The sequence below is a fragment of the Staurois parvus genome, unplaced genomic scaffold (assembly GCF_062004578.1).
Source record: "Staurois parvus isolate SC_StPar_1 unplaced genomic scaffold, SC_StPar_1.0 ptg000264l, whole genome shotgun sequence".
NCBI classification, from domain to species: domain Eukaryota; kingdom Metazoa; phylum Chordata; class Amphibia; order Anura; family Ranidae; genus Staurois; species Staurois parvus.
Window position 1 is genome coordinate 11,472,436 of NW_028318060.1, and position 16,235 is coordinate 11,488,670.

General features: G+C 44.7%; 1 protein-coding gene across 5 annotated transcripts in view; it reads left to right on the top strand.

The window, feature by feature from the left end:
* The first annotated feature begins 11,468 nt into the window (after positions 1-11,468).
* Positions 11,469-16,235, top strand: part of SENP6 (SUMO specific peptidase 6) — a 154,491-nt gene continuing 149,724 nt past the window's right edge. For 3 of the 5 annotated variants that reach the window (XM_089681398.1, XM_089681399.1, XM_089681400.1), the window contains exon 1: positions 11,501-11,697. In XM_089681398.1, coding sequence (XP_089537524.1) covers positions 11,664-11,697 — 34 coding nt within the window. In that variant the 5' untranslated portion in view covers positions 11,501-11,663. The other 2 variants (XM_089681397.1, XM_089681401.1) reach the window with 2 other exon arrangements.

Sequence of the window (16,235 nt, forward strand, 5' to 3'; positions counted from 1 at the left end):
TAAAGCGCTTTATGACCTGACTGGTAATACAGACAGTGGTGTATTTAGGTTTTGTGCTGCCCTAGGCAACACAAAAATCATCTGCCCTCATGGACACTGACCAACACCACCCTCCCTTCCCCCTCCGCAGAGAGAGTATCACGTACCTGGTGATGGAGGGCAATGGAGAGAGGGCTTCCCTTGTGGCTAAGTTCTGGACTTCCCTGAGAGTGGGACAGCAGGAGTCAGGCCCAAAGTTGCACAGGTCGCCTGTAGGAGTGCTGGTTGGTGGTCCACCTAGAAGCACAGCTGGTGTACGGAGATAGGTCTGCAGACAGGAGGCGCCTGTGTGTGGTATGCAAGCCCTTCCCGGGATTTAGATGTTTACTGGGTAGTCGGTTCAAGCCAAGGTCAGGTACCAGGTGGGAATCAGAGCAGACATATTCAGATGGGATAGCCGAGGTCATATACAAAGGAACGAGAGAGAGAGAGAGAGAGAGAGAGAGAGTATCCGTTTGCCAAGCCAAGGTCATATCAGGGGTTAAGCAGAGTAGACAGGTCCAGGAGCAAGCCGAGTCAGTATCACAAATCACAGGTCACAATCACAGGAACCAGGAAACAGGCACGGGGAGCTAGAGATCATCCAGCAACTTGAGGAAGTGCTGAGCCGCCTTATAAAGGCCATCTGACACCAAACTGAGGCTGATGCGTGCTTCTGCGGCCATGCAGGGTACTGGCAGAAATGCCAGATCTTCCAGAACTTCTGCTGTGGACAGGACCCTGACAGAGAGCCTGGCACTGACCAACAGCACCCCTGTCCCCCACCTGTGAGAGCCTTCCATTATCCCCTCGCCCCCAGCGATAAAAATAATGACACAGCTCTGGACATCCCCTGGAATGAGAGTCAGGCTCTACGTACACAATCAAGCAACCTGCAGCCTCTCTCTCGGATCCCACCTGGTTACCATGGCACGCATATCCCTTCTTCCATCCCTTCTTCGGGGGGGAGGTGCTGCCCCCCTGAAAAATGCCGCCCTAGCAAGTGCCTTGTTTACCTTGTGATAAATACACCCCTGAATACAGGGGTCATATACATGATGTGAACAGCCTTTGTGGTGAAGGTATTCAGAGCACTGAAATTGATGTTATATGGATGTCACTTTTTAGTTACACACGGTGTGGATATTGATTGGACATTATCATTTATGTGTTGCGCTACACTATATTGTTTCTGTAATTTTGGAAAGTGGTGTGAATCTACTTTGAAGTATACAGCTTGAAACTTATAAAGTATATGGTATTTCTTGGAAATGTATTTCACTTATATTTGTACTTTTTTTGTTTGGGTGTGCTGATTGATTTATTTATATCTTGCTTGTTTGATAATACCAGCATAATGTCAGTTCTGGGTGCTGAGGCTACTGCCTCTATTCTCAGTTATGACAGGCAGAGACCACTATGCTTGACAGTACTGGCTTAAGTTTAGTGCAGTGTACTGGAACCAGGGCTGCCTGTTGATGTGTGACAAGGACAAAAAAACATATACTTCCTTTAGACATGTTTGTTAAGATGCAACATTTTTGTCACCCAACCACAGCTTACTATGTGAGAATATTTAAAAAATGAAGGGAGTATTTTGAATGGTTACTAGCTTGCGAATATAAAGTGAATTGGCCAAGGCTCCTGTTCCATGCTATTGACAACTAATGTCCAAAGACTGGAAGCATAGCTTTGCAGCATCACATACGCCTGCTGCAGTCAAAGCATTTATATTTTGGTCCATTTAGTCCAGTTTTTTACACTGCCAGATTTTAAATAATACACACAAATAATATATCGTTTTAACCACTTGCTCTTGACAAAATGTACCTCCCCTTCTTGACCAGGCAATTTTTTGCATTATGACGCTGCGTTACTTTAATTGACAATTGTGCGGTCATGCAACGCTGTACATAAATTAAATTTGTCATTTTTTTCCCCACAAATAGAGCTTTCTTTTGGTGGTATTTGTTCACCTCTGTATTTTTTATTTTTGGGCTATAAACAAAAAAAGACTCACAATTTTGAAAAAAAACAATATTTTTGACTTTTTGCTATAAAACATATCCAATAAAAGAAATAACATTTGTCATAAATTTAGGCCAAAATATATTCTGCTACGTCTTTGCTAATAAAAATCCCAATAATTGTATATTAATTGGTTTACGTGAAAGTTATAGCAACTCATTCACTCCCTTATCATATCACGACTTGACTACTGTAACTCCCTCCTCATCGGCTTACCTCATCACAGGCTTTTCCCGCTTCAGTCTATCCTGAATTCTGCGGCCAGACTCATCCACCTTACTAACCGATCCGTATCCTCCACCCCCCTCTGCCAATCCCTCCACTAGCTTCTGATTGCCCAACGCATAAAATTCAAATTACTAACATTGATGTACAAAGCTGTCCATAACACTGCCCCAAACTACCTCACCAACCTGATACCCAAATACCACCCAACCCATACTCTTCGCTCCTCACAAGACCTCCTACTCTCTAGTTCCCTGGTCTCTTCCTCCCATGCCCGTCTCCAGGACTTCTACAGGGCTTCCCCCATCCTCTGGAACTCACTACCCCAATCCATCAGACTGTCACCTACCCTCCTCACCTTTAGGCGCACCCTGAAAACCCATCTCTTCAGGGAAGCCTACCCCGCCCTCACCTAATTGCCGATCTCCTCCACTCTTCCTACCACTCCATCCCCCCACAGCTATTTCCTCCTGTACCACTATCCCCTCCCTCCTAGATTGTAAGCTCCAAGGAGCAGGGCCCTCGAACCCCTCATGTATTGTATTATTACTGTACTGTCTCGTGTACTGTCTCCCATTATAATGTACAGCGCTGAGCAAACTGTTGACGCTATATAAATATTCTATAATAATAATAATATGGCGTCTACAGATGGTGGTATATATACTGGAATTTTTATTTTTTTTTGTTTTTTTTATAGTAGTAATGGCGGCAATCAGCAACTTATAGCGGGACTGCGGCGGGCAATCTGACACTGGGGGGTGGGGGGACTAACTGCCACTGATATCTCCAGTGACACTATACTAATGACACTGGGCAGGAAGGAGTTAACATCTGAGGCGATCAAAGGGTTAACTTTGTGTTAGGGAGTGATTTTATTGTGTACTGTTTTGTGCTTTACTAAGCAGACCTTCTGCTTTCTATATTTCTCTGCTGTGCAGAGATAGAAAGCAGCACCTCCATGCTGACAGGAGAGAGATCTGTGCTGTTTACACACAGGTCTCTCCCCTCTCAGCTTTTTCAACAATCACTGAGTCCCAGCCAAAAATCATTGGCCGGGACCTGGTGACTGACATTCTCAGGAGCCAATAGCAGCGTGGCTAGGGCAGTGTGTGCGCACGTGCGCGCCCCCTACCCGTGATTTTGCCAAGTGAAGCCACCCTGTAGCAGTACATGGGGCGGCTTTAATGTGATATACTTTTATGACATATGACATTATTTAGAAAGCTATTTACAGTATACTGTATGTTTATATCATTTTCTAAATTAAATGATTTTATATCATCCCTGATGAAGGGGGAGTGCTAAACACCTAAAAAGCGTTACTCTTAACTTCAGACTTTTTTTCAAGAATTATAAACTTCTATTGGACTGGCACTAACTTGTGGCACACTCATCATTTACTGACGCATATACAGTATAGCTGCATGAAAAGGACATGGCTATTGTTAAAGTTGAAGAACATTCTAACTACAGCTAGTTTTAAAAATGTTCCCTTCCTCCTATACTTATCCTGCCTAAGCTGTATAAAACAGATTTGTGTACTAACCTATTTTCATTCCGCTCTTGTCCAGCAAATTTCAGGAGCAGCGATGTCACCCATAGGCTCCCATGGTTGAGCTGTTTTCAGTGCACAGTACTTTAGCATACAAAATGTCACTCAGTTGGGGATTACATTTATTTTAATTGCATGTATTTTAGGGACTATTTGCAATTTTTTTGGACACATGGCAAACCTGCTGTATCTGTCAGGGTTCCCTTTCAGAATCTGAGCATAGCAAGTGAGGTAACCAACAGTAATCTTGATGATCAGCCAGTTATTTGGCCTGTACAGTTCACTTGAATGGAGAGCTTGCAAACATCACAAGTGGGAGATATGAAACAAATTCTCCAACATAATGACAAATCTCTGCATCGCAGGGATGGGGAGCATTGATACCCTTCCTCCTAGATTGTAAACTCTAACAAGCAGAGCCCTCTGTTTCTCCTTTTACCAAATTGTATTGTAACGCTTATGTCTACCTTCATTTTGTAAAGCGCTGTGCAAACGGTTGGCACTATATAAATCCTGTATAATAATAATATTAATATCCTTTTCTGTGAAAAAAATTAATGAGAAATCTCTCTTCATTTTAGGTGAAGGGAGAATCCGGTTGGCGTCAAGAAATATACATACTTTACACAGGAAGGCGTTGGACACCTGATAAAATTCTGTAGCGCTAGCCCCGCAAGGGCAGTGAATGTATTTAGTTCTTTTCCAAAACAGTACAGATGCAACCAATCACCCAAGCAACAGTACATTCATCCCAACTCTAATAAACAGTCTAGTGGTTGTCTTTTTGTGGTTTATTTCTTGCAGAACTTGTGACAGGAGAGGGATAGGGACATGGGACTCCAAAATGCTCATTAACATTAAGCAGAGGACACTCTTCTTCCTGAGGATATGGCACAGTCTAAACCTTCACAGATGGGGATCATGGAGTAGACTTTAGGCATCTGGTTACCCTAAAACATCAAGATTATCCCACTCTGCAATGTCACTACTCCATTGCCATAGTGACGATGTCCACTGGAATGAAACGTGTTGTTTTAGTGGTGATGTCATCACACCCACCAGGGTACTCAATGCTGTTTGTATGTTAACAGTAAAAACAAATGGCAACTGCCCTAATCTATAACTGGCCTTTGCAGCAAGGAGCACATGGAAAGGCGATTCATGTCAAACAACAATAAAGAAAAATTCCCAGCTCAACTTACCAACCAGCCTGCAACCAACTGAATTGTCCTAACAGTTTGCGTTAAAAAGAGGGGTTTAGTTTGCACACATTTGCAAATACATGCATAAGCTGCAGAGCCTCTGCACGGCACCTTATTAATTTCTGCAGTCCTAACTCTATCATTTTGAGAGCTTCGATAGTAGAAGCACATGTATAATAATGAATAGACTGAGGGCTGGCTAGCCTGAAGGAAACCCACCCCTCCCTAAAGGCAGAGGGGTGCACGAGACACCCAGCATAGAGCACAATGGCAGCTAAGGTTACCCAGTGCACCCCACCAGTATATCAACAGTACAAACAAATGGCAACTGCCCCAATCTATAACTGGCCTTTGCAGCAAGGAACACATGGAAGGGCAACGCATGTCAAACAAACAAGGGTCAAAAAACCAAGGGTTTAATTTGCACACATTTGCAGGCTGGTTGGTAAACACCTTAGCTGCCATTGTGCTATATGCTGGATGTCCAGTGCATCCCTGTGCCTTTAGGGAGGGGTGGGCTCCCTCCAGGCTAGCCTGCCCTCAGTCTACCCTAAGTCTACCCATTATTATGACAGGAAGAACAGTCACCCGCACACCGGAGGGTAGATGAATATAGTGTGTATTTATTGATCCATAGGACACACAAAACACCAGGACATGAATACAGGACCTGTTAACGCGTTTCACATAATCTCATGCCTAATCATAGTGATAATACACTATATTAATCAATCCTCCGGTGTGCGGCTGACCCTTCTTCCTGTTGCATCGTGTGGGGTGGCGAACCAGATCCTGCACCTGTTGTGGATTGATCTGGATTGTTGCCTGAGCAGTATACCTCTGTTCTTTGGATTCTACCCATTATTATATATGTGCTTCTACTATGCAGGCTCTCGAAATTATATAGTTGGTACTGCAGAAAATAATGAGGTGCCGTGAAGAGGCTCTGCAGCTTATGCATTTATTTTCAAATGTGTGAAAACTAAACCCCTATTTTTAACGCAAACTGTTAAAACAATTCAATTGGCTGCAGGCTGGTCGGTAAATTGAGCTGGGAATTTTTCTTTTTTTTTGTTGTTTGTATGATATGCCCTAACATTTCTCCTAATTTTATGTAGATGTCTTGCTTTTAATAAATTGCTTTTACTGCTACATGATGAGTGATCCCCTTCCTTTTGCATGTTTATCTGGATTTAACTTTGCTGGGAGCTTGATGACTTTTGGTGCAAGCTGGTGTCTTGAGGATTGCTAGATGGTGATGCCTGTAGCCATTTGGTAGAGCTGGCTTTACCCTAACTAAAGTTGAGTGGTGATCCATCCATCCAGTGAGGGTTCTCTCACTTAAGTGCAATTACACCTTCTGTTCAGAGGTCTAAATTTTTGGTAAGAGGCTTTGATGTTCCTCTTGGTGGAGTGCACAGTGGTGAAGGCACAGCATATTTATGATTGTTTCAAGGCACACAAGCAGAGCATCTTGATTTTTTTTCATGCTCTTTGTTGTGTTTATTTATTTACTTTGTTCATGAACTTTTACGCCTTTTGGGATTTTTCATCTATTTACGTAATGAACTATTCACATTTTTATTAATTTATTGTCACGTTATATTTTTTGGGTTATATTAATTTAACTATTTTACTCACCATTTATCAGATTATTGTCATTTATGATCTAGTAATTCAATAATTTATGCACATTTGTCTTATGTATTTTTTGACAGCATATATTTGTGTTAGTTTTTATCTGGTTACCCTGCTTGACTGCACAGCTAAAGGTAACCAGGGCAGTTTTTAGGGTGCTGCACAGTCAAAAAGAGGTAATTTGGGGTCTTTACTCACAAGTCCGCAGGACAGCTGCCTCCATGCTCCAGTTAGTGAAATTCTCCATCCAGACCTGACCCTGCATGCAGCTCCAGGTTAGTCCCAAGTTTCCAGCCCTGCCAAGGTGAAGACCCAGTGTAAGCAGCCCCCTAAAGCTCTTTGAACCTCAAGGCACCAGGCTATTTATCACCTCCCAGACCACCCTCTGGGTGCATCTCCTCAGGGATTGGCCAGGGTATAGTAAATATTCAAGCCACTTAATTGAAGTTCTTACCGTAAGCTCTGGGAGCTTCTCTCAGAGGCAGAAGGAAATAATCAAACTCCCAGCCTGTGAAACCATGAGCAAACCAGAACAAATGATCACTGCTGCTCTGGTTAAAGAAGCAGCCAAAAACTAAATTTACATAACACCTTACTCCAGGAGTGTGCTACAGTTCTCTCATTCATTTTAATATACTGTACATGCTATGTCCCCGGTTAGGGTCAAAAAGCATGTGTATGTTTGTAAATATTTAAGTGCTTCCCACACGCCCGCCCGCAATGTACTGTGGACGAGCGGCAGCTACAGGCAAAGCGAAGTACCCATATGTCGCTCTGGCTGTACTAACAGAGGGAAGTGCTGTGCACCAGAGCGGGCACACAACGCTTCCCACCCGCGTCTGCTGTGTCTGGCGGCCACAGCGGAATGAAGATCCCGGTGAATGGGACCCGGTGATCACAGTGTTAGCAAAGCTTCTATGAATCAATTTGATTAATAACAGCTCTGCTTCTCTTTCTAGTGAGTTGTGATTGATCTTTATGTCTCCTGCAAAGCAAAGTGTATAAAAAGAAAAACAAAAATCCCTGATAACCACCCCCCCCCCACCCAGTAGTAGTACGCTGCTACTATGGTAACATTGTACTATTCTGATAAAAGTATTTAAAAAAATGTAAATAAAAAATACCATATTTAGAATTAAAAAAAAAATAAAAATAAAATTAAGGTTTTTTTTTAACTACTTGATAACCGCTTACCCACAGTTTGCGGGAGAGCAGTAGCTCTGGGCAAAGCGACGTAATCTTACATCGCTTCCTATTTCGGGGGGTGAACGCACCTGTATCCCCCGCTGCCCCCCGGTCAGTCTCGGGAAAGAACACGGCACTGAGTAAAAGTACTATATTTTACACACACACACACGTTAGATTAGCATATTTAACCCTTTGATCGCCCTAAATATCCCATTGATCGCTCCATCACCCAGCCAGTGCCATTAGTACAGCGTCAGTATATAGAATTTTTCACTGATCACTGTATTCCTGCCATTAGCGGCATCAGATGTTATGGTCAGTAAGCTCCCCTCTCAGCCAGGGTCAGCTAGTGTTAGATTGCCCGCACACTATCGCACTCAAGCTATAGGTCGCTGATCACCGACATTACTAGTATAGTGTTTGTACAGATCAATATAATGATCTTGAACAGAATTATACTAGTGCTTGCTTTGTATAGTGTTCCCAAAAAAGCAGTGTTAGCAGGATCGACCCCGTTCGCTGCCAGCACTAGCATTTAGCCCCTCCAGATCCAGTGCTTTCACAAAAAGTACAGCAGCATGCTTTTCTTGCACCAGACCACATATAAATGTGTAAAAGCAATGGAATGTGAAGAAATGTAAGGGGAAAAAATGTTTGCATGCTAAAAAAAGATTTTTGCTGTAAAGGAAAAAATATTGAAAAACACAACACAAATGCATTACAAACCCATGTAAACTAGTATGTGGAACTGAGGACTGAACGTAGGGATTGTGGTGAGAATAAGCCATACTTGTGTTTATATATAAACATAAAAGTTGATGCGCTGCCTCTACTAAAAAAAAATAAAATAAACCACCCTACTACATATAAGGTCCCCACAAATGTGCGTATAATTCAATGCTCTATGGGCTGACAAATATATCCCTCCTGCCCAGTGGCTAAATCATAAATAGGGAACGAATATATATACTCTGCGTGCTCAAACAACAATTGTGCTATAAAATGAATAATAGCAAATATACAATACCATCAAAGTATACAGTATATACAATGAATTTATTACAAAAGACAATATATATGTATATTAAAGTCCCAATCAGCATGCGAACATATAACAGTTCCAACGTGAAAAAATTCCCATCCGCATCCAATGTGAATACTAAGTGATACAATAGTCAATCTTCTTATCAATAGCAATCCTCTGTGTGAAGTGCTCCAATTAGTGCTCCCCTTCCAGAGCCCTTCTCAACACAAATAGCTGACCACCTTGAACGGTAGGTCAAATAACGCATTGGATGTTGCAGCACTCTCCTGCAGTAAGTTTGTCATCTGTATGATCTCGATACCTCTATCCACTGGCAACGGATTCCATATGTGAAAACACCTCCAGATCAGTCGCTTGTGAAAACCTCTCCAGAACCTCCACAGTACTCCTCCACCACCATAAAAACATCAAAGGGAAACTTCCATAGTGTAATACTGTATTTATTAGGTAAAAAACACTTAAAATTGCACTTACATAAAAAAACGTGTATGGCACTTTAAATCCCAGCAAAAAGCAATTCCTTCTCAGAGGACAAGTGTAGTGCTATCAGGCCCCACCCTACGCGGTTCGACGTATGACATCATCAGGAAACACTACATGATTTGCAGGTATGAAAGTGACGACATTTTTGCATTGAAAGCAGAAGTGATATAACCTTTTTTTGCTTCCGCTGTGTGACACCTAGCTAGCAGGTGGAAAGTCTCACTTTCATCACTCACTGCATGCGCTGCCAGTAATACAGAGTCGTGTCAAAGCTTACTGAGCTAAAAAGAGGACAAATTGTCGGTGCCAGCTTAGCTGGTGCCTCTGTGACTGAAGTTGCCAATTTATTTGACGTGTTGCAAGGTACAGTATCAGAGGTTATGACGTCATATACAGTTTCCAAAAAAGTCTGATAAGCCTAAGCGTGCGCAACTAACCGAAAGAGACAAAAGGACATTACGTATGATTGTGACCTGGATTAAGAAAACAACTGCTGTAAAAGTAACTGCAGAGCTCAATCTCAGTCTGTGAAGACTGAGTCCCGTGAAGGCTGAGATTGAGCTCTGCAGTCATTTTGCAGCAGTTGTTTTAATCACCTCCGCTCTCAACACGAAATGTTGTCACTTTTATACTTGCAAATCATGTAGTGTTTCCATTTTTTTGTCCGACACCTGTCTCTACCCATCTTTGACCTGCCATGTTACATTTCTCATCTAGTATACAATATAGAAATGGCATTATGCAGTGTAGGACTCTATAGAATGTGTCAGAGCTATAAAAAGGTCCCATATGGAAGAAAAATAGATTTGAAATATATTTTAAAAATATTCTTCCCAAATATATTGACATATATTTGAAAAGCTACAATTTTGGCCATATTCGATATATTTCAAAATATATATATATATATATATATATATATATATATATATATATATATCTACTGAATGTTGAAATGCATTTTTATTACAAAATATATGAATTATATCTTTAAAAATAGTTTTTAATATGTATTCTTCAGATTTTTTTAACATTTAAAAAAGTAATTTTAACATATATTTTTACATATATTTGTAAACGCATTCCAAAAATGTAGGTTTGTATTTTTAAAGACATACAGTAGATTTTAAATGTATTTTTAAAAATAATTTTCATATATTTCCTAATAAAAACGCATTTCAACATGCAGTGTGTATGTATATATATATATATATATATATATATATATATATATATATTGAAATATATTGAATAGGGCCAAACTTTTACCATTTCAAATATATGTCAATATATTTGGGAAGAATGTTTTTAAAATATATCTTCCTTCCATGTGTGGTAGATCAAACAAAGCAGCCCCTATTTGGGTTGCCACCTTATCCCTTTAGAACTGAACACATATGAATTACACAGGTTCTGGGGCTGATTAGGATGGCAATTAAACTCACCTAGTGTTTTATCTGCATTAACCCTAGGTTCACACCTAAGCGTTTTCTGCAGCGTTTTGCAGAAACGCACTACAGTCCATTTAACATGATTTCCTATAGGACATGTTCACATCTCTGCGTTTACACCCAGTGTGTTTTTTGGAAAGGGTCAGGGACTTTCTGGAATGCAAAAAGTTGCGTTTTTGGTTCTATATAGTTTAATGGAAACGCTGCAGAAAAGCATGTATTGTGTTTTTGATGCATTTTAAATTTGCCTAGCAACAAGAAAAAAAAATCCACACCAAAAACGCAGGTGTAAAAACGCAACGCAATTCAGAAATGGACCAAACACAAACTGCATAGGTGCAAACCTAGCCTAAATTGATCTCAGAACCTGTGCAACTAATATTTGTTCGGTTTTAAAGGGATGAGGTGGCAACCCTAGTCCCGATGTCATGCCTGGAGTTCGGAACATGTAGCGACCTGGGAATGTTCAGCACTGGAATGCTGATATAGAGGAAGTATGAAGGCTGTGGATGAGAATGTGCAATGTGAGCCTCCCAAGTCCAGGTGGCGCTGTCTTCCGTATGCAGTACATCGGCGCGCTGAGCCGTCAGTCCAGCCACCGCTGTAGACCAAGCAATCCCCCCCGAGGCGCCCCTCCCCCTCCTCCCGGCTTGTGTATGTGTGTCAGGCTCCTCCTATCACTCTAGCCGCGGCCTCCTGGATTTTCCCCTGGCTAAGGCCTGTGTGACATGTCCCCCTGTGACTGACTGTCTGCTCTCCCTCTGTCTGCAGACTCCGGAGCCTCGCTCTTCGGGAATCTCCTTGTAGACTGCCATGGAGTAAGCGAAAAGATGGCGGGCGGCGGGCAGAGCCGCTTTCTGGATGGTGAGAGTGTGGCCTGGGCTGGTTGTGTTCGTATTGTGTGCAGCATTGCTCTCCCTCACAGTGTACACTGGCGGGGTGCGGGGATTAGTCCGGCATTACATTGCTGTGCTGTGCGTGTGAGGTGACCGGCCTGTGCATTGTGTATCACCGGCTCCTACAGGCACACTAATACTGCATAGCAATGTTTACAGTGCCTGGGAGGGCAATGGCTGGGGGTCCTCAGGCTGTGAGGGCATGAGCTACGAGATCCGTCTGCATGGGTCTGCCATCCATGACTAAATGTTTGCATGGGCTGAGGGGCTCGGGGTTCTGTGTGCACAGGCTGTAGGTGCCGGGGGTTCTGCGTGCACGGGCTGTAGGTGCCGGGGGTTCTGTGTGCACAGGCTGTAGGTGCCGGGGGTTCTGCGTGCACGGGCTGTAGGTGCCGGGGGTTCTGCGTGCACGGGCTGTAGGTGCCGGGGGTTCTGCGTGCACGGGCTGTAGGTGCCGGGGTTCTGCGTGCACGGGCTGTAGGTGCCGGGGGTTCTGCGTGCACGGGCTGTAGGTGCCGGGGGTTCTGCGTGCACGGGCTGTAGGTGCCGGGGTTCTGCGTGCACGGGCTGTAGGTGCCGGGGGTTCTGCGTGCACGGGCTGTAGGTGCCGGGGGTTCTGCGTGCACGGGCTGTAGGTGCCGGGGTTCTGCGTGCACGGGCTGTAGGTGCCGGGGTTCTGCGTGCACGGGCTGTAGGTGCCGGGGTTCTGCGTGCACGGGCTGTAGGTGCCGGGGTTCTGCGTGCACGGGCTGTAGGTGCCGGGGGTTCTGCGTGCACGGGCTGTAGGTGCCGGGGGTTCTGCGTGCACGGGCTGTAGGTGCCGGGGGTTCTGCACAGTGCGGCAGTCCCGGGGATCTGTCTGCACAGTGCGGCAGTCCCGGGGATCTGTCTGCACATTGCGGCAGTCCCGGGGTTCTGTCTGCACAGTGCGGCAGTCCCGGGGTTCTGTCTGCACAGTGCGGCAACCCCGGGGTTCTGTCTGCACAGTGCGGCAGTCCCGGGGTTCTGTCTGCACAGTGCGGCAGTCCCGGGGATCTGTCTGCACAGTGCGGCAGTCCCGGGGATCTGTCTGCACAGTGCGGCAGTCCCGGGGATCTGTCTGCACAGTGCGGCAGTCCCGGGGATCTGTCTGCACAGTGCGGCAGTCCCGGGGATCTGTCTGCACAGTGCGGCAGTCCCGGGGATCTGTCTGCACAGTGCGGCAGTCCCGGGGATCTGTCTGCACAGTGCGGCAGTCCCGGGGATCTGTCTGCACAGTGCGGCAGTCCCGGGGATCTGTCTGCACAGTGCGGCAGTCCCGGGGATCTGTCTGCACAGTGCGGCAGTCCCGGGGTTCTGTCTGCACAGTGCGGCAGTCCCGGGGTTCTGTCTGCACAGTGCGGCAGTCCCGGGGTTCTGTCTGCACAGTGCGGCAGTCCCGGGGTTCTGTCTGCACAGTGCGGCAGTCCCGGGGATCTGTCTGCACAGTGCGGCAGTCCCGGGGTTCTGTCTGCACAGTGCGGCAGTCCCGGGGATCTGTCTGCACAGTGCGGCAGTCCCGGGGATCTGTCTGCACAGTGCGGCAGTCCCGGGGATCTGTCTGCACAGTGCGGCAGTCCCGGGGATCTGTCTGCACAGTGCGGCAGTCCCGGGGATCTGTCTGCACAGTGCGGCAGTCCCGGGGATCTGTCTGCACAGTGCGGCAGTCCCGGGGATCTGTCTGCACAGTGCGGCAGTCCCGGGGATCTGTCTGCACAGTGCGGCAGTCCCGGGGATCTGTCTGCACAGTGCGGCAGTCCCGGGGATCTGTCTGCACAGTGCGGCAGTCCCGGGGATCTGTCTGCACAGTGCGGCAGTCCCGGGGATCTGTCTGCACAGTGCGGCAGTCCCGGGATCTGTCTGAATGGAGTGAAGTCACTCCACGGGTTCCGTCTGCCCAGCAGTCCTGGGGTTCTTTCAGCATGGGCCAGCATTCATGCGGTTCTGTCTGAATGGTGGGAAGACACTTGTGACTCTTTACCCCAACCCCCTTATGTACATTCTGGAATGCACATTTATATGACGCTTCTCGTCATGAGTTGCTACATGCGTTTATGCATATTGAAGCACTTGTGTTTAAACTTGCGATGCAGATTTTGCAAGTAGACTCACTGGTATGAATGGGGCCCTTGAAGTTGATCTCCAGCTTTTCGTGAAATTTAAGTAGTTTGCTTGGACCAAGCTGGCTGAAACGAGTTTCAGCGTAGAGTTTCAGCTACATACAGTATACAGCACTGTGTTCTGGCAGTGGGAGAGGAACTTCCCATTCCACACCCACTCAGGCTGAGCGTTGCTTCTGTGAATTGATTATTATTATTATACAGTATTTATATAGCGTCAAAAAGTTTGCTCAGTGCTGTACAATATAGTGGGGGGACAGAACATGAGACAATACAGTAACAAAACAATATAGGAGAGGTTCGAGGGCCCTGCTCTTTCGAGCTTACAATCTAGGAGGGAGGGGATAGTAGTACAGGAGGAAGTGGCTGTGGGGGATGGAGTGGTGGGAGGAGTGGAGGAGATCGGCTGTTAGGTGAGGGCGGGGTAGGCTTCCCTGAAGAGATGGGTTTTCAGGGTGCGCCTAACGGTGAGGAGGGTAGGTGACAGTCTGATGGATTGGGGTAGTGAGTTCCAGTGGATGGGGGAAGTCCTGGAGAAGTCCTGCAGTTGGGCGTGGGAGGAGGAGACCAGGGAGCTAGAAAGTAGGAGGTCTTTTGAGGAGCGAAGAGTACAGGTTGGGTGGTATTTGGGTATCAGGTTGGTAAGGTAGTTTGGGGCAGTGTTATGATTAATAGAAAGCTTCCTCTGATTGGCTGAGGCAGAAATCATGACTTCATCGTTCCTCTTTTCTGCCTCTGCCAATCAGTGGAAGGAATGTATTCATTCATAGAATACAAAGCTCCCTGAGAATGGCTGAGTAGTACTTGCCCCGTGGGATTTGAAGTTCCCTTTCCACAGCTGGAACACAGCGCTGTATACTGTATGTAAATGAGGCCACTTACAGTTCATACAGCACTTCCATCTCTTAGTGAAATAGTTGGGTATCTTAGGTAACAGTTTGTTTGAAATTGCTTGGTTCAAACAAATTATTTTAACGCCATTAAAAGCTGGAGATCAGCTTCAGACCTCTTGCACACTGATGCCTAAAAACGCAACATTTTTAGGCATACAGGCATGTGTTTTTTTACACTAATGTAAATGCAGTCCTTTTTCTTCAGTGTGCCTGAACACACAGGCACGTGAACATGTATATGCATGCTTACAATGTTAATTTTAATTCTAGGAGCTAGAACTTATTTTACATATGTATGCACAAATGTGTGCAAAATAAATGCAAGAAATTTCAGTCAGGATTACCTGGAATGTTCAAACACCAGTATATTGTGCAAGTACCCTAAAGCCTAGGTTCACATCTTTCCCAGCAGAAGCACGGAAAACAAGTCCCTTTCCTTTTTTGAAAATGTGCCCACACCATGCATTTCCATGTTCGGAGAACCATGCCACCTTTTACAGTGTGTGAGGGTGCCATTGAGAGTCAATGGCATCCACTCATGTCTGCTTAAAAGCAGCAATTTTTAATGCGGCTGTGGAAACGCATGTGATTACATGCCTTCCTGCAATTATGTGAACCTAGTCTTAAGGCCTGGTTCACACCAATGGAGTTTGCGTTTTAGTGCTTTTATTTCATGTATGTTTTTGACATTTTTGCATTTTTTAAAAAAATGCAAAAAGCATCAAAACCACACTACATTTGTTTTCTGCAGCATCTTCATTAAAGTCTATTGAACCAAAAATGCAACGTTTTGCATTTAAAGATTCCCTGAACCTTTCCAAAAACACAGAAGCTCAAAAACGCATAGATGTGAATGTGTCCCATAAGAAGCCATGCTAAATGGACTGTAGTGCATTTCTGCGAAAAGCACTAAAAAACGCATTGGTGTGAACCAGGCCTAATTGCATGCATTTTTGTTTTTTTATAGAAGTGTAAATAGAATGTAACAAGTTGGTGCAGAGGTGAAAGCAGGATTTTTACTGCATTACCCTGCTGTCTACTCGTCTGTTGATAAGTTTGGGCAGAGAAAACACGTGTTTTTGTTTCAATGAATAAGATCTGTATTTAATGCCTCACTGGTACCAATCAGATGCCAGCCTGTGCTGAAAAATTCAATTGGAGTGACAGTTTGAGGGATCCTTGTAATTGGCCCTGCTGTCATACATTTTTTACTATGTTGCAGAACATGGCAAAATGCTTGTCTGTGATACAAAATAAAATGCATTTTTTCCATTGGTTCTATTCTCATCAACATGCAGGGCAAGGTGACTGTCTCTGAAAAGGGTTCCTTCCCAACCTATAGTTTCCTTACCTGCTCTCCCTTGCACATCCTTGTTCCTCCCTTTTTTTGATGACTGTTTTTTCATTCTATCACATTAGCCCATGCACCACCTTAAGGCGTTAAAGTGTTTTATTGAAGTTTATATGGTTTGTTT